This window comes from Schistocerca gregaria, chromosome 5 (assembly GCF_023897955.1).
Source record: "Schistocerca gregaria isolate iqSchGreg1 chromosome 5, iqSchGreg1.2, whole genome shotgun sequence".
NCBI lineage: Eukaryota > Metazoa > Arthropoda > Insecta > Orthoptera > Acrididae > Schistocerca > Schistocerca gregaria.
In genome coordinates this window covers 243,384,815-243,404,629 of record NC_064924.1, presented here as the reverse complement: position 1 = coordinate 243,404,629, position 19,815 = coordinate 243,384,815, and the positions used below count along the sequence as shown (strand labels likewise).

The window sequence follows — 19,815 nt, the reverse complement described above, 5'->3', positions numbered from 1 at the left end:
GTGGGGAAGGCTAACCAAAGACTGCATTTTATTGGCAGGACACTTAGAAAATGTAACAGACGTACTAAGGAGACTACCGACACTATGCTTGTCTGTCTTCCTTTAGAATACTGCTGCGTGGTGTGGGATCCTTACCAGATAGGTTGACGGAGTACATCGAAAAAGTTCAAAGAAAGGCAGCGCATTTTGTATTATTGTGAAATATGGGAGAGAATGTCACAGAAATGATACAGGATTTGGGATGGACATCATTAAAAGAGAGGCGTTTTTCATTGTGATGGAATCTTCTCACGAAATTCAAATCACTAACTTTCTCCTCCGAATGCAATAATATTTTGTTGACACCGACTTACATAGGGAGGAGATAAAATAAGGGAAATCCGAGCTCGTACGAAAAGATACAAGTGTTCATTCTTTCCATGCACTATACGAGATTGGAATAATAGAGAATTGTGAAGATGGTTTGATGAACCCTCTGCCAGGCACTTAAATGTTATTTTCAGAGTATCGATGTAGATGTAGATGGAGAAGATTAGATCCAGGGAACTACTTAATTGTGGCAAATAAAACACAGAAGGGATGTGGATAACTCGACACACTCAATAATACATCAATAATATTGTGCATTTTGGTAACTAATTTTGTGTATGTCCCAAAAATGGGATGGGCTGTAGTTTTTATACTAATGTACTGAAGTTTTTCAAAGCAACGTTCATCTATCACTCAGGGTGTAATGTTAATGTAAAAAAATTCAAAAACAAAAAATAAGTAAATTTTGGCAAGTAATGGGCTAAATGATTACGTATGCGAAGTTGATTCGAAAGCTATTATGTAAAAAAAAAAAAAAAAAAAAAATAAAAAAAAAAAATCCTTTCAACAGCTGAAGCTGTCAGCTATTTACCACATTGAAGAGCCTGTCCCAACTTAACTTCTTGTCAGTATGTATTTTCCACTACCATTATCTGGAATACTTTTCACAGCACGAGGAGTGTCAAATGCATCACCCCAGCCTCAGCTCTCCCAACATCTCATGAGGCCCACAGGCATAAATTATCTCCCTCACTTAGGAGTTATGGAATTTCAGATGTTAAAGCATAATTCCAGCAGTACATTACAGCTGAGCTATATGTCTCCATCTGACATGGATCAACATCAACAGTGTTGCATGCCCTCACTTCATGAGACTCAGAGCAGAAGGTGAATTGAATCCAGGACATTGTCCCAAAGACTGGTGATCGGAGACTTCAGGTGTTCCTCCTTACCATTCTGCTGTAAAGGCATAGGAAAAATTGTCAATAGCATGTGCCGGACACAGACGGGAAACCATGCAAGTACCGGCCACACCTGATGGTGCTCAACTTCAGTGATCTAATGGGAACTGGCTGTGAATAGTGTCTGCACTCAGTGCAGTCCACTCTAAAAATGCCAGCAATTCCTTAATGGAAGAGGTTTTTGCAGTCTAGTAGTAACAGAATTAATGGTGAGAGAAGTTCAGGAACTATCTGGTGATAAATTTACCACCAGCTGACTACTACATAGGTACACCACTGTACAATATGCTGTCGACGATAGACAGCAGCAAGGGGCCACGTTTACCTATCCAGTCGCTTTCCCACCAACACTATTAAGGTCACTAACAATTTCATACTTACAAATTTTGTTAATAGGAACAAATTTTATATATCTCACTTACCAATTACAAATGAGTACTCATGTAATAATCTGAAAACAGCCCAACTATATAAAGGTGAGCTCAGTGAACTTACTGTGTTTACTCGTATAAGAGGACTGCACAGGAAATGCTGAGGAGGTACAGTCTCTCTGCAAAATGAAAGTGAGCACCGTTTGTAGTGGGGGAGGTTACTTTTCCGGAAAGAACACTACAGATGCTGTATGGAATAACAAGAATAAATTTCCCTTCTGCCAGTGTGTCTACATGCATTTCTTGCATTAGTATTGTTAGGAACTCGTATCTGTACTCCATGCAGTGTAAAAGACTTGATGGAAACTGAACACGACCTAGGCATGTCTGCGCACTGCATTGCCAGTGATTCATAATGCGTGCTGCAGAGGATCAGTATAACTTTGTCAAACACCCTGTTGCTGCTGCTTGTGATGTGGTGGGGTAGATGGAGCAGGGAATCACTACTACATCTTGTGCTTGCAGGCCTATAATCGATGGAAATGCATGACCGCTTCTGATGACCTACCATTCCTCACGCATCTAACCTCCACCAGCGCCCCTCCACCCTGTTTCACCCCCAGGACACAATTTTTCACTCAATACAGCTGTACTGCACTTCTAAGTAATACACAAATCAAATATAAAATGTTCTTAACCCATTGTTGTGTCCTAACACAGGCTAGAGGGAAGACAGGGTTACAGGATAGTCTGCAATTTCAGAGTTTTTAGGAGCAAATGCAGAAAGACAAACTTACAGTGAAGGTAGGTGGATTACGTGGCTCAGTGCCAAACAGTAATAAGGCATCATGGGGGCACAGATTTTGAGATTCAATAGGATGCTTGCAGCAGGAGACTCTATGATACTCAGGGGTCTGATAAACAGTATTTGTTTGCAATCAGCTCAGCTGCCACACTGACGCCTAATTCTGAACATTAGATAAAGCAATGGATGCAACTGGCTGCACAACATAAGTTAGCGTCAAAGTCCATGATGTGAGAGCTAACAGAAATAAGAATCACTAGCAGCATTCTGAAGAACAATAATGCTTTGAGTGAAGAACAATAATGCTTTGAGTGAGAAAAACAGGCTTTTCAGAGCTTACCTGAGGCTGGCAATTACTGATATAGAATTGGCGCCACAACGATCTGAGTGATAACTCTGTCTGAATACAAAAACATGGATTTTTAAAGGATTGTGCTGGCACATTGTTTTTTCCTTCCTATAGTCAACCCTCCAGTCCATTAGCACTTTCCAGGGTTCGCCAATCTCGCAATTCATTCTGCAACTGCAGGGCATCTCTGGCCAGCCTTTTTCAGATTCCTCCCATTCTGCTACTTTGTAAATAGGGATGTTTCTGGATTTTAACAAACTCCCAGTTTGGTAGCAACAGCATTTAGCTGAATCCTAAACGTCACTGCCCTACATCGTATGGCTAGCAACAATAGTGTTCGTCACTTGGCCCCACCAAGGGGCCCTGCATGAGTGGGGACTACCGTTGTAGTGCTCTAACCTGTGTACCCCACTGATGTCGCAGTTCTCAGTGACAAATATCATACTTGCTGCCTCTGCTAAGACGTGCCTTTTTGTTACCATATTCTACTGTGGTACTTTAAAGCAGTGTCTAGGTGGTGGGTAGATTAGATTAGAGATTAGAGTAGATTAGATTAGATTAATACTTGTTCCATAGATCATGAATACGACACTTCGTAATGATGTGGAACATGTCAGGTTAATAAAAGATGTCTGTACAAGAAATTACATTACACAAAATATTGCATGACACTAATGATTAAGTTTTTATTTATTTATTTTTTTTTTTACTTAGTTTATATCTAAAAATTCAGCCAATGAGTAGGAGTTGTCATCTAGAAATTCTTTTAATTTATTTTTAAATGTTAGTTGGCTATCTGTCAGGCTTTTGATGCTGTTTGGTAGGTGCCCAAAGACTTTTGTGGCAGCATAATTTACCCCTTTCTGTGCCAAAGTCAGATTTAACCTTGCATAGTGAAGATCATCCTTTCTCCTGGTGTTATAGGTATGCACACTGCTATTACTTTTGAATTGGGTTGGATTATTATCAACAAATTTCATAAGGGAATATATATACTGTGAGGTTACTGTGAGGATCCCTAGATCCTTAAATAGATGTCTGCAGGATGACCGTGGGTGGGCTCCAGCAATTATTCTGATTACACGTTTTTGTGCAATGAATACTTTTCTACTCAACGATGAATTACCCCAGAATATGATGCCATACGAAAGCAGTGAATGAAAGTAGGCATAGTAAGCTAATTTACTGAGATTCTTATCACCAAAATTTGCAATAACCCTAATAGCATACGTAGCTGAACTCAAACGTTTCAGCAGACCATCAGTGTGTTGCTTCCAGTTTAACCTCTCATCAATGGACACACCTAAAAATTTTGAAAATTCTACCTTAGCTACAGACTTCTGTTCAAATTCTATATTTATTACTGGAGTTGTGCCATTTACTGTACGGAACTGTATATACTGTGTTTTATCAAAATTTAAAGAGAGTCCGTTTGCTGAGAACCACTTAATAATTTTGTGAAAAACATCATTTACAATTACATCACTTAGTTCTTGGTTTTTGGATGTTATTACTGTACTTGTATCATCAGCAAAAAGAACTAACTTTGCATCTTCATCAATGTGGAATGGTAAGTCATTAATGTATATCAAGAACAGTAAAGGACCTAAGACCGAACCCTGTGGGACCCCGTGCTTGATAGCACCCCAGTTTGAGGAATCAGCTGTTGTTTTAACATTACACGAACCACTTATTTCAACTTTCTGCATTCTTCCAGTTAAGTATGAATTAAACCATTTGTGCACTGCCCCACTCAAACCATAATGATTTAGCTTATCTAAAAGAATTCCATGATTTACACAATCAAAGGCCTTTGAGAGATCACAAAAAATACCAATGGGTGATGTCCGGTTATTCAAAGCATTTAATATTTGATCAGTGAAAGCATATATAGCATTTTCTGTTGAAAAGCCTTTCTGAAAACCAAACTGACATTTTGTTAGTACTTTATTTTTACAAATATGGGAGGCTACTCTTGAATACATTACTTTCTCAAAAATTTTTGATAGAGCTGTCAGAAGAGAGATTGGGCGGTAGTTGTTGACATCCGACGTATCCCAGTTAATTCTCCAATGTGAAACTTCTCCACTGGGACAGCTGGCTAGAGCATCTGCGTTTCACAGGTCTCTACTGTTCACTGTTTACCTCTGGTTCACCTAAAAGCTACCATTTTTGCCTGTTCTGCAGCTATATTATCTACATGCAAACTCTACAATACACTGTACAAGGTGTGGCAGAGAGTACCCTGTACCACTACTAGTCATTTCTTTTGATGTTCCACTCACAAATAGAGCGAGGGAAAGATGACTGTCTGTCTGCCTCTGTATGAGTTCTAATTTCTTGTAATGTATCTTTGTGGTCTTTAATATGAAATGTCTTTTGGCGTGAGTAGAATCATTCTGCAATCGGCTTCAAATTCTGCTGCTTTAAATTTTCTCAGTATTGTTCCATGAAAAGAATGTTGCCTTCCCTGCAGGAATTCTCATTTGAGCTCCCAAAGCATCAAAACTGCTGGCGACAAACGTAGAAACCCGCCTTTTAAATGTTACAACATCTTCCTTTAAAATGATCCGGTGTAGATCCCAAACACTCCAAAAGTACTCAAGAATAATTCGCACCAGCATCATATATGCTGTCCCCTTTACAAATGAACCACACTTTCCCAAAATTCTGTCATTAAACCAAAATAGACCATTTTCCGTCTCTACCACAATCCTCGCATGCTCATTCTGTTTCATACATGTTTTCAATGTTATATCCAGATATTTAAATGATGTGACTGTGTCCAGCAGTTCACTACTAATGCAGTATCTAAACATTATGGGTTTGTTTTTCCTAATCATCTGCATTAACTTAACATTTTTCTAGATTCAGAGCCAGCTACCATTCATCACACCAACTAGAAAGGCAGTCCTGATAATGCCCTTGTCTCTGATGAACATTTGCCATCAAGGACAAGTCATTGGATTCTATTACTTCAGAAGTCTTTGAGCCACTCACATCTCTGGGCACCTATTCCATATTCTCGTACCTTCGTTAACAGTCTACAGTGGGGCACCCTGTCAAATGTTTTTTGGAAATCCAGAAATATGGAATCTTCCTGTTGCCCTTCATTCAGTATATCATGTGAGAAAAGGACAAGCTGAGTTTTGTATGAGCAACTCTTAAATCACGTTGATTCATCGACATAAGCTTCTTGGCGTCAAGGAAATTTATTGTATTCAAACTTGAAGATTGTTCAAGAATTCTGCAACAAACTGATGTAAAGGATATTGGTCTATAATTTTGGGGGTTTGTTCTTTTACCCTCCTTATATACAGGAGTCACCAGTCACTTGGGACTTTGTGATAAATTCCAGCTACACAAGGAGACAGTGCCATAGAGTACTCTTTGTAAAACCAACTTGTGGTTCCCTGCAGACCTGGCAATTTATTTGTTTTCAATTCTTTCAGTTGTTTCTCTATGGCAGGGATGCTTGTTACTGTGTCATTTGTATGAGAGTCTGTTTGATGCTGAAACAATGGTATGTTTGTACAATTGTACTGTGTGAACGATTTCTTAAACGTGAAATTTAAACTTTGTCTTTTGTCTTGCTATCTTCAACTGCCACACCAGACTAGTCAATGGGTGTCTGCAAGGAATCCTTAGACTCACTTAATGATTTTACATGGAACCACAATTTTTTCAGGTTCTCAGCCATATCTTTTACTACACTATGACAATGGTAATTGTTGTATGCACATTTGTCTTTTCACACAGATGCAAGTCTCTGCTAACCTTCGTAAGTCATCATTTGTGCATTCTTTTTTGAACTGAGAGTCCAACAGACCTTTGCTTCCTCAGCATTTAACAGATTTTGTAGTCAAACCATGGTCATTCTTTTGTTTCCTTAATCCACTTACTAGGCACGTAGTTCTCCAGACCATGGTTTATAATCTGTTTAAACTTTGCCCCTAATTCCTCTGTGACAATTGTAATGGAAGTAATTGATGTGTCAATTCATTGTTTACGTAAGATACTACCAACTGTTTGTCAGGTCTTTTGAACAGAAACACTCACTTAGTCCTCTCTACTGATTTATTAACTTTCATAACCACAGTCGCTGTTGTGCCATCATGATCACTAAACCCAATCTCTGTCCTGGTAAGGTCCAGTCTCTTTGTAGGGACAAGGTCTAAGGTATTTCCATTGCATGTAGGCTGCTAAACTCAGTGCTGAAGACTATTATCAGAAAACATGTTCAAAATTGCATTGTGTAAGCTGCATTGTGTCTTTGATTTCCTAGCTTGGAGTGCACTTGTTGGCCTCCAACAGCCTTAAGCTTAACAGTGTACATGTAAGTAAATTGTCAATGTACGACACACCACTAACTTTAACAGTAATCATTGTTTTTAAACCATTAAAACATTATTTTTAAAATCTGTGATTTTTTCCATCCCCAGTAATATGGAAATTATTAGTCCCAGAGAAAAAAAACGAATAAGGCAATGTTTGTAGAAAATTTAATTAAGTTTTGTTTTGTAATGAAAAGCATTTTTGCTAAAAGAACACGCGATCTAGTGTTCCAGATAAATTTAAAATGGTGACCTTTAAATGCTCCCACTCCAAACCGACACTCACACCCCACAGGTGTGGAATTTTGGTATGTTGTTCATGGCACCTCTCCTCTTTTCCCGTGTGCCCCCTCCCTCCCTCCCTCCCTCCCTCCCTCCCTCCCTCCCTCCCTCCCTCCCTCCCTCCCTCCCTCCCTCCCTCCCTCCTCTCTCTCTCTCTCTCTCTCTCTCTCTCTCTCTCTCTCTCTTCCTGCCCCCAGTCACACCACTCTCTCCTCCCCTCCCCCTGTCTCTCCTCATTCCCCCCTCCCTCACTCTCCCCCTTCCCCTCCCTCACTCTCCCCCTCCCCTCCCCCTCCCTCACTCTCCCCCTGCCCCTCCCTCACTCTCCACCTCCCCCTCCCCTCACTCTCCCCCTCCCTCACACTCCCGCTCCCCCACCCCCCGCTCCCGCTCCCTCGCACCCCCCGCTCCCTCTCCCTCGCCCCCCGCTCCCTCTCCCTCGCCCCCCGCTCCCTCTCCCTCGCCCCCCGCTCCCTCTCCCTCGCCCCCCGCTCCCTCTCCCTCGCCCCCCGCTCCCTCTCCCTCGCCCCCCGCTCCCTCTCCCTCGCCCCCCGCTCCCTCTCCCTCGCCCCCCCGCTCCCTCTCCCTCGCCCCCCCGCTCCCTCTCCCTCGCCCCCCCGCTCCCTCTCCCTCGCCCCCCCGCTCCCTCTCCCTCGCCCCCCCGCTCCCTCTCCCTCGCCCCCCGCTCCCTCTCCCTCGCCCCCCCCGCTCCCTCTCCCTCGCCCCCCCGCTCCCTCTCCCTCGCCCCCCCCGCTCCCTCTCCCTCGCCCCCCCGCTCCCTCTCCCTCGCCCCCCCGCTCCCTCTCCCTCGCCCCCCCGCTCCCTCTCCCTCGCCCCCCGCTCCCTCTCCCTCGCCCCCCCGCTCCCTCTCCCTCGCCCCCCCGCTCCCTCTCCCTCGCCCCCCCCGCTCCCTCTCCCTCGCCCCCCCCGCTCCCTCTCCCACGCCCCCCCGCTCCCTCTCCCTCGCCCCCCCGCTCCCTCTCCCTCGCCCCCCCGCTCCCTCTCCCTCGCCCCCCCCGCTCCCTCTCCCTCGCCCCCCCGCTCCCTCTCCCTCGCCCCCCCGCTCCCTCTCCCTCGCCCCCCCGCTCCCTCACCCTCGCCCCCCCCGCTCCCTCACCCTCGCCCCCCCGCTCCCTCTCCCTCGCCCCCCGCTCCCTCTCCCTCGCCCCCCGCTCCCTCTCCCTCGCCCCCCCGCTCCCTCTCCCTCGCCCCCCCGCTCCCTCTCCCTCGCCCCCCCGCTCCCTCTCCCTCGCCCCCCCGCTCCCTCTCCCTCGCCCCCCCGCTCCCTCACCCTCGCCCCCCGCTCCCTCTCTCTCGCCCCCCCGCTCCCTCTCTCTCGCCCCCCCCGCTCCCTCTCCCTCGCCCCCCCACTCCCTCCCTCTCTCGCCCCCCCCTCCCTCCCTCTCTCGCCCCCCGCTCCCTCTCTCTTTTTCGCCCCCCCGCTCCCTCCCTCTCTCGCCCCCCGCTCCCTCCCTCTCTCTCTCTCTCTCTCGCCCCCCGCTCCCTCCCTCTCTCTCTCTCTCTCTCTCTCTCTCTCTCTCTCTCTCTCCCCCCTCTCTCCCCCTCCCCCCGCTCCCTCCCTCTCTCTCGCCCCCGCTCTCTCCGGTCACCCCCGCTCCCTCCAGTCACCCCTCTCTATCCCCCCTCGCCCGCTCTACCACCCCCCTCCCTCTCCCCCTTTGCATCCCTCTGTTATTATAGCTTGTGTTTAATTCAAAACACACAGTTTATCACTGTCACAGTTCAGTTACACTATCGGTCCTATCAGTTGAACGTAAAGATTCTCTTTTTTTCATTGAGAATGAGATTTTTATTTGAAGTTAGAATCACCTCTTTATGTACAGACTTGCAGAAGAACTGCAACCTTTTGTGTTATTTAAATCTGTATCAGAAGAAGTAGAAATGATCAGTGAATATTATAATAAACAACCTTTCATGCAAAAAATTATTTTCCAAAAATTAACACAAGTTTATTGAAGTGTTTGCAAACCAATAGATGCAACTTCTGGATGATATTTCTTCATCATCATTGTACGGATTGGAAAGAGGAATAAACTGTAGCTTGAGGGCTGCAACTAGCTTCTGTCCACTTTCTGTAGAAGTAGGCTTGATGAAATTATCACTTTCAGTTTTATCCATTACAAGCTTGATAAGTTTGACAGTATTTTTGCTCCTCTTTACACAGCATAACCTTTACATAAAGGTGAAATACAGTGATTCTAAAGTTCCATAGCTTTTATTTCTCGAGCATAGCAGCTCTTTGTTTGATGTCTTAATACTGACTCAGTATTGTTTCCAGTGGTATAAATGTTTTTCAGTTGTGAAGTAGTTTGCGGAGTGTACCTTTTTGTGCTTACTTTTCTCCATCTGTGCAGCACAATATCTTTGATAATACAGTGTATCTAGCTTGTTGTCTTGCGGTAGCGTTCTTGCTTCCCGCGCACGAGGTTGCGGGTTCGATTCCTGGTGGGTCAGGGATTTTCCCTTCCTCACGATGACTGGGTGTTGTGTCATCTTCATCATCATCATTCATCCACATTACACTTGGAGGAAGGCAGTCTCAAACCACCACATTTGCTAGGACCTTGCCTAGTCGCCGGCGCAGGTCTCCTGCATCGTCTCCTACGCTCCTCAGAGTATGGGACGTCATCATCATCATCATCATCATCATCATCTATGATGTGAGAGTAACATCTGTGGTTAAAATGTGATAAACATGTCGATTGTGGATTTTAACATTGTTGTGAACCATATTTTTTGCTTATTTAGATCAAGAATGAACCTCACTCAGTGTATCCAAGTTTACTGTTACCCAAAAAATAGACTGATGAACAGAGTTCAGTTTCAGAAGTCGGGTCAAAATTGACATCCAGTGAGTGTGTCATTATATAGGGACCAATTTTATAATCAAAGTTTTATTGGAGAAATTATGAATATAAAAGGTAACAGCAAAATCAATTATATTTTCAAAAAACATGTTAAAGTGGTACTTATGCAACTGGTCGTCATTTTGCTATATTCATTATTGTGTGGCTAATTTAAAATAATGGTTTGTGTAAACTTGATGTCATTTATAATATATTTATTGTCTCGTTATCAATCTTTAGGTTGTTTGTACCTTCCACTTTAAATGTGGTTATGGGACATCCCATTTTCAGGGTCATTGCAGTATTGATGCTGTTCTCCTTTTTTTTCCTCCAAGCTTTTGCTTCAGTGCATAACATCTTATGGCTTAATTTTCAGAGTATACGTCTTGATGAAAAAATGCAGTACTCTCAACTTTTGAAACAACAATGTTCTTCATCCCCATACTTCTTTGGCAGCTGTGCAGAAAGGTATGTATAGAATCAGTTCTGTGAATCAGTTAAATCTTAATTTATAAGCTATGTTTATAAAACTACCCTTGTGGTTTGTTGTTGATTTGTTGTTGTTGTTGTTGTTGTTGTTGTTGTTGTTAGTGACATGTTGTTCTCCTTAGATATGAAAGGAAATGTTTCATAATAAGCCAGTCAGTCGTGGTTTAAAGCATTCGGCTTGCGTCTCAGTCACAGAATTGTTACCGAGATATCCAGTATTGTTATGATGATCTCTCTGCCAATTAGCAGTCACTGATAGCTCAGACTGAATTTAGTGTGTTACACAACTGAGGTTTTCTATTGTAAATTAACATCTGTCTTCAAGGAATTGAGGTGAATGGTGCTATTCAATATCGTAGAATGATATAAGTATTTAAAGATTTGCAGGGTAATGTAAATCTGGTGAGAGTTCTGTTTTGTTTATCTACTTGGATAGTTCTGTCTGAAAGCAAATCAAATCAGAATCAAAATCTTTCTGTTCACATAGCTTCAAAAACTTTCATCCTTCGTAAATCAACACGAACCTGGGGAAAAGACCAAATAATAGTGTGTTTGAAAATGTTGCACCGTAGAAAGGGACATGACATTTGGAATAAAAGGATAAATCAGGAACTGTACACAGAAGTCATTGAATTAACAGATGAAATAAGGAAAAGTTTGATGGGAGTGAGCAACAGCTGGTAGTCCAGGAGGATCTGGGAGTACACTAAAAAATGCAAGATCATCATCATGACATGGAAAAATGCCATCCTAGGTACAGAAGACCATATGGCAGGGGGGGATACAAAACACAGGCAGACAGAGTTTAGGAAAGCCAGGAAATAGCAAAGGACTCCTTAACAGTCCGACAGAGCGAAACTATAGAGGTCAGATGTTGAAGATGTTTTGGGACTGGAAAAGACAGGAAACAAAAGCGTAAGCTAAACCAAACAGCAACTTCAAAAAAGGTGTGAATACACCAAAGGAATGTGCAGGAAGCACTGAAACTGATAAAATGCCACAATAATAGATGTTAGAACATCAGGGTAAGGCATGCAAAGAGTCAGTACTGTAGTACAAAGAAGAAAAAGTTTTATGGCTGTTACATGTATTCATTTGTTTGATTATTTGCAACATGCTCCATTAAAAATTTTTGTGATACTACATGTATGTGTTCTCTCTCTCTCTCTCTCTCTCTCTCTCTCTGTCTGTGTGTGTGTGTGTGTGTGTGTGTGTGTGTGTGTGTGTGTGAGTGAGTGTGAGTGTGAGCGTGAGTGCGCGCGTTGGATGAGGATGATGATGATGAGAGAAGAGAGAGGGTCAGACCCAGTGCCCGCATGTAGCCTTATTCCACGCGAATATCACCAAGAGGGCTGCCAAGCTTAACGTCTCCATTTGACAGACAGATTGCCATCAACAGTTTTGCATGTCTTCTCTTCATGAGGCATTGCGGAGCGGTTTGGTATTTAAAACATGACATTGACACAGAGTCTGATGATCAAGAACTTTACATGATCACCTCTCCTCCCCGTGCTGGCAAAATACTGGCAGTGAAAATTTTTTTCACCACAATGTTACGAATCGCCTTACTCCAGGGTCAAGCGCCAAGGCGCAAGTGTGCATTAGCGACCTTGGCCACAGATGCAGATATATGTGTCAGTATTTTTTCTTTTGTAATCATTCTACCCATATATTTTTTTTCTTTTGTAATAATTCTACCCATACAAAAAAACTTATAAGCTAATTCATAACTTTTCTAGTACTGCATCATAATCTGTTTGTCACTTGCCTTCCCATCAGTCTACGTAAAGATGAGAGTTATAAATTTTGCATAGATGTTCTTCTGAATATGTGAAAGAGTGTAGGGAAAATATCACTTAAGCAAGTGGGAGTGGTACTACCTTTGTTGTGCTTGAAGAATACCTTCTTTCACACTGGTTCTCGAATTGTGACTCATATTCTAACAGTTTATTTGTTCTTTCTGTTTTTCTTCATTAAATAACCTGTCCAAACAATGCTAGCTATAAGATTAATAAAATTTTGTCACTTTTTTTAATGCTCTGTTTTAGTTCATAGAAGTTCTGCACAAGTGATGAATCAACACAAATAGATAGAAAATTCTTCTTTTGAAGTTATGGCTAACTGTTTTTTGTAATAGAAATAAGTAAACAAATAGGAAAAGTGAATGACTAATGCTTTATTGAGTTTATTTAACAGGTTTTTTATATGTGATGTTTCAGTTCACCAAGAAAAACAGCAAGTGATAAAATGACAAATGAAGGGTTATCCAAAAGTAAATCTGTAGTAGATATCATCGATCTTACTGAAGATGGTACTGAAGGTGAAAAGACAAGCAAAGGCAGAGACACAGATGCTAAGAAGCTAGGTAATTGTACACATTGTATGTAGGTATTCAGTATATACATGTGAATTTAAGTAAATTTTTTTTCACGTGAGCTAAATTATTAGATTTGGAAATTTAAATGAATGATAAGTTCCAATAACCTGTATGTTGAGCAGGCTTATTACAATTTCCCACATATTGTCATCAGAGTACTAAGTGAAATCGCTTAAAATATTTGTGGTCTTAAAGGCTACAGCTTAGTTATTAAATGTGTTACTAATCTTGAATGAGTGTCTCCTTTCTGACAGTTCTGCAGGCTCTATAATAATTTTGGTAAATTTGATTCATGTAATAGTTTATATTTAATATTTTTAGAATGAGATTTTTAATCTGCAGCAGAGTGTATGCTGATATGAAACTTCCTGGCAGATTGATACTGTGTGCTGGACTGAGTCTCGAACTCGGTCCTCACAGCTTTATTTCTGCCAGTACCTTGTATGTCACCTTCCAGACTTCACAGAAACTCTCCTGTAAACCTCATTCTGGAACCATCCCCCCAGGTTGTGGCTAAGCCATGTCTCTGCAATATCCTTTCTTCCAGGAGTGCTAGTTCTTCAAGGTTCACAGGAGAGCTTCTGTGAAGTTTGGAAGGTAGGAGACGAGGTACTGGCAGAAGTAAAGCTGTGAGGATGGGGCATGAGTCGTTCTTGGGTAGCTTAGATGGTAGATCACGTGCCCGCGAAAGGCAAAGGTCCCGAGTTTGACTCTCGGTCTGGCACACAGTTTTAATCTGCCAGGAAATTTTGTTTAATATTTTTGTTTATAATTTGTGGATACTCCTCTGATAACAAGGAAGGTGTTATGCTTTATAGTTTGTGTCCAGAATAATTATGTTATGTCATCATTGCAGGTAACGAAGACCTTGAAATCATAGAGGAGAAAACTTCTCAGTCGAAGAAGGAGAGCTATGGAAAGGTTTTTAATCCCTTTAAAAGTCAACTATTCTGCACTAACTGGATATCTGCAGAGTAAGTCTCTCTCTCTCTCTCTCTCTCTCTCTCTCTCTCTCTCTCTCTCTCTCTCTCTCTCCTCTCCCCCTCCCCCTCTCCCTCTCCCCCTCCCCCTCCCCCTCCCCCCCACCCCCCTCCCCCCCCCTCTACCCCTTCCCTCCCAAGCGAGGTGGCGCAGTGGTTAGCACACTGGACTCGCATTCGGGTGGACGACGGTTCAATCCTGTCTTCAGCCATCCTGATTTAGGTTTTCCGTGATTTCCCTAAATCCTTTCAGGCAAATGCCGGGAGGGTTCCTTTGAAAGGGCACGCCCTATTTCCTTCCCTATCCTACCCTAACCCGAGCTTGTGCTCCGTCTCTAATGACCTCGTTGTTGTCGGGACGTTAAAAAATCACTAACTTAACGTAACCTCCCCCCTCTCCCCCCTCTCCCCCCTCTCCCCCTCTCCCCCTCTCCCCCTCTCCCCCCTCTACCCCCTCTCCCCCTCGCATTTTACAGGAAGTTGTAGAGGTAACTGGAGCTTTTGGTGGAGCTCATGACAAATGTGCTTTTAAAAATATATCTGTGAAATTCAGCTATACTGGTTAACATTTATGGAACATCAGCCATAAGTGTGTTACCTAAAATAAGGGTGCATTTGTGCTGGATGCTGCATGTGTAGAGAGGTAAGCAGGTAGTTGTAGGGAGAACAATAAGCTGCTTTAAACACAAGTACTTCAGTGGTACCATCCGCACAGCACACTGTGTGGTTTTTATAGCTCAGGCCCTATCATCCTGCCTGCTTACCTTGCTGCAGGACAAGATTCTGTGTTAGTTAATGCAGTGTATTACAGGAAAGAGCATTTTTCATATAAAATGGAAACACACACATTTAAAGAGGCATTGCTTAGTATAGTTCAGACAGAAATCATTATAGCCTCTTTAATACTCACACTGTTGCTTGGAATACAACACTTTTGTTACAGTATTACTCTACATTCCAGGAGTGAGCTGTTTGACTATGTTGCTAAAGAACGTGAAAGAAGGGCGGAAGAGAAGAGAATTAAAGCTGAATTATATCGAAAGAGAAATAAACAGTTATATGCTGATATTCTTGAAGAACGAATTCGTAATCACATGAAAATAACTGAAGCAATTTTAGAAGATGAGGTCATTGTTGAAGAAGAGGAAGAAGAAGCAGCCCTTCCTAAACTGACTCCGGAAATTGAGGTATTTTTTAGAAGCAGTCTCATGTACAATATTAGAGATGGCTATAATTTTGTATTGACTCATTAAATTTTTCATACAGAGAAGAGTAGCCTCCGCTCTAAGACCTGAACCACAGTCTGAAGTTCTTGTGGAAGCTTTCAGTCTGAAAATAACGAGGCATGATATTTGTACTCTTGCAGGTACAAATTGGCTTAATGATGAGGTAAGAATCAGTAACCTACACCTAGTTTTTGAAGGCAGAAACTTATGTAGAAATGAAATTGTGAGTAGAAATACAACCTTTTTGTTGTTCTAGGTTATCAATTTTTATATGAACTTGCTTATTGAAAGAGGAAAGAAGAATAAATATCAACCAGTATATGCGTTCAACACCTTCTTTTATCCAAGGTTGCAGTCAAGTGGCTATTCTGCTGTGAAAAGATGGACAAGAAAGGTAAACTGTTGTACTGTACTACATTTAAAATTTTCCAACTATTTTTAATATAATTTCATTTTATAGCAATCTGATTTGGTTTAAAGTAAACTTGAAAAAATTGAAGGAAGAGATACAGCTATTATACACAAAAATATGAGAAATGGTGAAAAGCTTACCTGCACTTCTTTGTACTGGGTACCTAAAAAAAAATTACATTTGACTATTCAATATAAGTGGACGTTGAAGTCTGTCAACGCGATCTTCATTTATTATTGAAATATACAGTTTAAGAATTTACTTATTAAAAATTATGTCATTTAAATTCAATCTAGCATGTGCACAGCACTCATTTAAATGACGAACAAAATTTTGCTATTTGGCCCAGCATGTAGGCATTGGATGGCTGCCGCTTTGCTAAGGATCCTTTCTTTCACGTGTCAAGAGAAGTTGGATGATTGACATACACTCTAGATTTAACATATCCCATATAAAAAATCCATGGGGCTCCAATCTGGACTGCATGGGTGCCAGTTGTGTTACCCTTTGGAGGTCAATTTGCCTGGGGAAATTTCATGAACTCACAGTATACAAGTGTTAGACATGTGTGCTGTGGCTTGTCTCTCTCGATGAACCAGTGTTCTTTGGTTATAACCAGGAAAGTTTTCCAATTCAGGATCCAAAAAGTCAATAACATTGTCACATAATGTTCCAAATTCATTGTAACGGCAAGCTCACAGACTTCCTCGAAAAAATATGGGCCTCTTATCCCTTGAATAGACTTCACAGTCCATACAGTAACTTTTGGCAAATGAAGGGGTTTGTTGTGCTTCTGTTTAGAATTTGTTGCGCTCCAGTAGCAGCAGTTTTGCTTATTGATGTTACTGTTCAGGTAAAAATGAGACTCGTCAGAAAACAAGATGGTGATAAATGAAGCACATTCATTCACATCATTAACAAACTGCAGCCTATGTCTGGCATCCTGAGGCTTTAATTCTTGCACCAGCTGTATTTTGCAAGAGTGCAGTTTAAGGTCCTTTTGCAGAATTCTTTGCAGTGATGGTGTATTCACATTTAAAGACCTTGCATGCTTACAAATGGAGAGGTAATGTGAACAGACAAATTTACGCTCTTCTGATTCACCCATTCTTGATGACCTACGTCAGTGTTGATCTGGTCCTCTCAAACTTTTTGGTCCATTCCTGGATAAGGGGAAGACTTTGAGAATTATTTACATTATGCAACCCATGATCACTGCAAAATTTCCTGCATGCTACAATCACTGAATGACCAGTTTTGTAAAATTCTTGCACGTAGAATGCGCTTTCCTTTCCTGAGACGTGTTCCCTATTGACTGAATTCCTAAATGCCAAGGAAGCAATAAATGTACCTCCACTCTGCTCTGATATGTTGTGCATGCACAGGGAGCTTTTCAGATATAAACTTTCTTTTGAGACCCCCTTCTACAGAAGTATTAGTGGCTTGAAAAACTCGTATTTGTGCTAAATGTGATGAATACAGGTGGGGAAATTTACCTCAAAATGGAAATTTACTTAATAAACATTTTATCTAGACAAACTATTTTATTGAATATTGTGTGAAATAACATTTTTTTTAATACACACCTCAAAAAAAGTTTTGCATCACTTCAGTTCCGAGAGTTTTAGAACCAGTACAGAAAACTGGAATAGAAATCAACGTAAACATAATTTTTGCCCTTTTTAGTGCCCAAGAAAACCACACATTGCATGTTGTACCATCATACAGCGAGACTTTCAGAGGAGGTGGTCCAGATTGCTGTACACACCGGTACCTCTAATACCCAGTAGCACATCCTCTTGCATTGATGCATGCCTGTGTTTGTCCTGGCATACTATCCACAAGTTCATCAAGGCACTGTTAGCCCAAATTGTCCTACTCCTCAACAGCGATTCAGCGTAGATCCCTCAGAGTGGTTGGTGGGTCACGTCATCCATAAACAGCTCTTTTCAATCTATCCCAGGCATGTTTGATAGGGTTCATGTCTGGAGAACATGCTGGCCACTCTAGTTGACCAGTGTCATTATCCTGAAGGAAGTCATTCACAAGATGTGCACGATGGGGGGCACGAATTGTCATCCATGATAATGAGTGCCTCGCCAATATGCTGCTGATATGGTTGCACTATAGGTCGGAGGATGGCATTCACATTTCGTATAGCTGTTAACGGCGCCTTCCACGACCATCAGTGACATACATTGGCCCCACATAATGCCACCCCAAAACATCATGGAACCTCCACCTCGCTGTACTCACTGGACAGTGTGTCTAAGGCTTTCAGCCTGACCGGGTTGCCTTCAAGTACATCTCCAATGATCATCTGGTTGAAGACATATGCTACAATCAACGCTCAAGAGAACGTGATGCCAGTCCTGAGCAGTCGTTTGGCATGTTGTTGGGCCTATCTGTACCGCACTGGATGGTGTCATGGCTGCAAAGATGGACCTAGCCATGGAGATCGGGAGTGAAGCTGCGCATCATGCAGCCTATTGTGCACAGTTTGAGTCATAACATGACGTCCTGTGACTGCACGAAAAACATTATTCAACATGGTGGCATTGCTGTTAGGGTTCCTCTGAGCATAATCTGTAGCAGTAGTAGCCTGTGGGCAGCCTGAGCGAGGCATGTCATCAACAGTTCCTGTCTCTCTGTATCTCCTCCATGTTCGAACAACATCGCTTTGGTTCACTCTGAGATGCCTGTACACTTCCCTTGTTGAGAGCCCTTCCTGACACAAACTAACGATGCAGACGCAATCGAACTGTGGTTTTGACCGTCTAGGCATGGTTGAACTACAGACAACACGAGCCGTGTACCTCCTTTCTGGTGGAATGGCTGGAACTGATTGGCTGTCAGATCCCCTCCGTCTAACAGACGCTGCTCATGCATGGTTCTTTGTTGGCATCTTTGTGCTGGTTTAGTGACATCTCTGGACAGTCAAAGGGACTGTGTCTGTGATACAATATCCACAGTCAAAATCATCTATCTTCAGGAGTTCTGGGAACCAGGGTGATGCAAAACTTTTTTTGATGTATGTATAAATCTCAAAAAGTAACCGATTTATGATTAGTAGTATTGCAGAACATCTGACTAAGCCCAGTTTCGAAGTATAGAGTAGATCTAAATAAAGGTGTACACACTTTAAAGCTGCCTATACAAACTGTATACATTGAAATCACTATGGATGTGGGTTGAATGTGTAGTACAGTGGTTGAGCAAAGATGGCGGTAGTGCTGTGATGCACCAATGTCAGTGTACGAAGTGAAGTCATGGTGCAAACACAAATGACATTCAAGCAGTGAAAAAACATTCTCAGTTGGTGTTGGAAGTTACGAGAACATCAGTGAAGTGCAATGACATTGGAGGCAGAATATGGAACTGAACCACCAACATGTGTAACCGTTGCTCACTCTTACGATGACTTTGAAACTGCAAGAAAAATTACGGATATGCGTAAGGGAATATCAGACTAGCCACACAAAGCAACAGGTGGAGAGCCTTCAGCTCAGGTGTTAGATGCATTCACATGCTCACCACAAAAATCAGCACAGTAGTTTGCACATGAAACACGCCTGAGTGGAGAAAATGTTAAGTCGTATTTTGCGCAGAGTAAAGTGGAAAGTTAAAATTCCACAGTTGTTATGTGTTGGGTGAGGACAACGAAGACAGCAGAAATCAGTGTAGTGGATGGTTTCTTGCACACATTGAATATGATGCTAATTTTGTTTCCGAAGTGGTGTGGGCTGATGAGGTACAGTCTAAATTAAATGGTACAATAGTCAGGCATAATCGTATGTATTTGTGACATCCACATGTTTGTCACGTGCTCCAAGACTTAATGTCTAATGCAGGTTATCCTCAAGGAAATTGATTGGACCTTTCTTTCTCGAAGGTACAATTACTGGCAGGAGTTACCTGGAAGACTGGGCCTATTAATTTTACCATCCATTTGTGCTTTTTTGTGATGAACATTTTTTTCCATGCCACTTCCATAATGATATTGTATACCTATCTGTATAATAATGCATCGTGTGTTAGACTGGACGGAGGAG

At 42.2% G+C, this 19,815-nt stretch overlaps 1 protein-coding gene across 3 annotated transcripts in view; it reads left to right on the top strand.

The window, feature by feature from the left end:
• Positions 1-19,815, top strand: part of LOC126273194 (sentrin-specific protease 1-like) — a 185,779-nt gene that overhangs the window by 104,686 nt on the left and 61,278 nt on the right. For all 3 annotated transcript variants that reach the window (XM_049976719.1, XM_049976720.1, XM_049976721.1), the window contains 6 exons: positions 10,656-10,747; positions 12,988-13,133; positions 14,002-14,119; positions 15,087-15,312; positions 15,392-15,514; positions 15,608-15,745. In XM_049976719.1, coding sequence (XP_049832676.1) covers positions 10,656-10,747; positions 12,988-13,133; positions 14,002-14,119; positions 15,087-15,312; positions 15,392-15,514; positions 15,608-15,745 — 843 coding nt within the window. The remainder of the gene's footprint in view (positions 1-10,655; positions 10,748-12,987; positions 13,134-14,001; positions 14,120-15,086; positions 15,313-15,391; positions 15,515-15,607; positions 15,746-19,815) is intronic.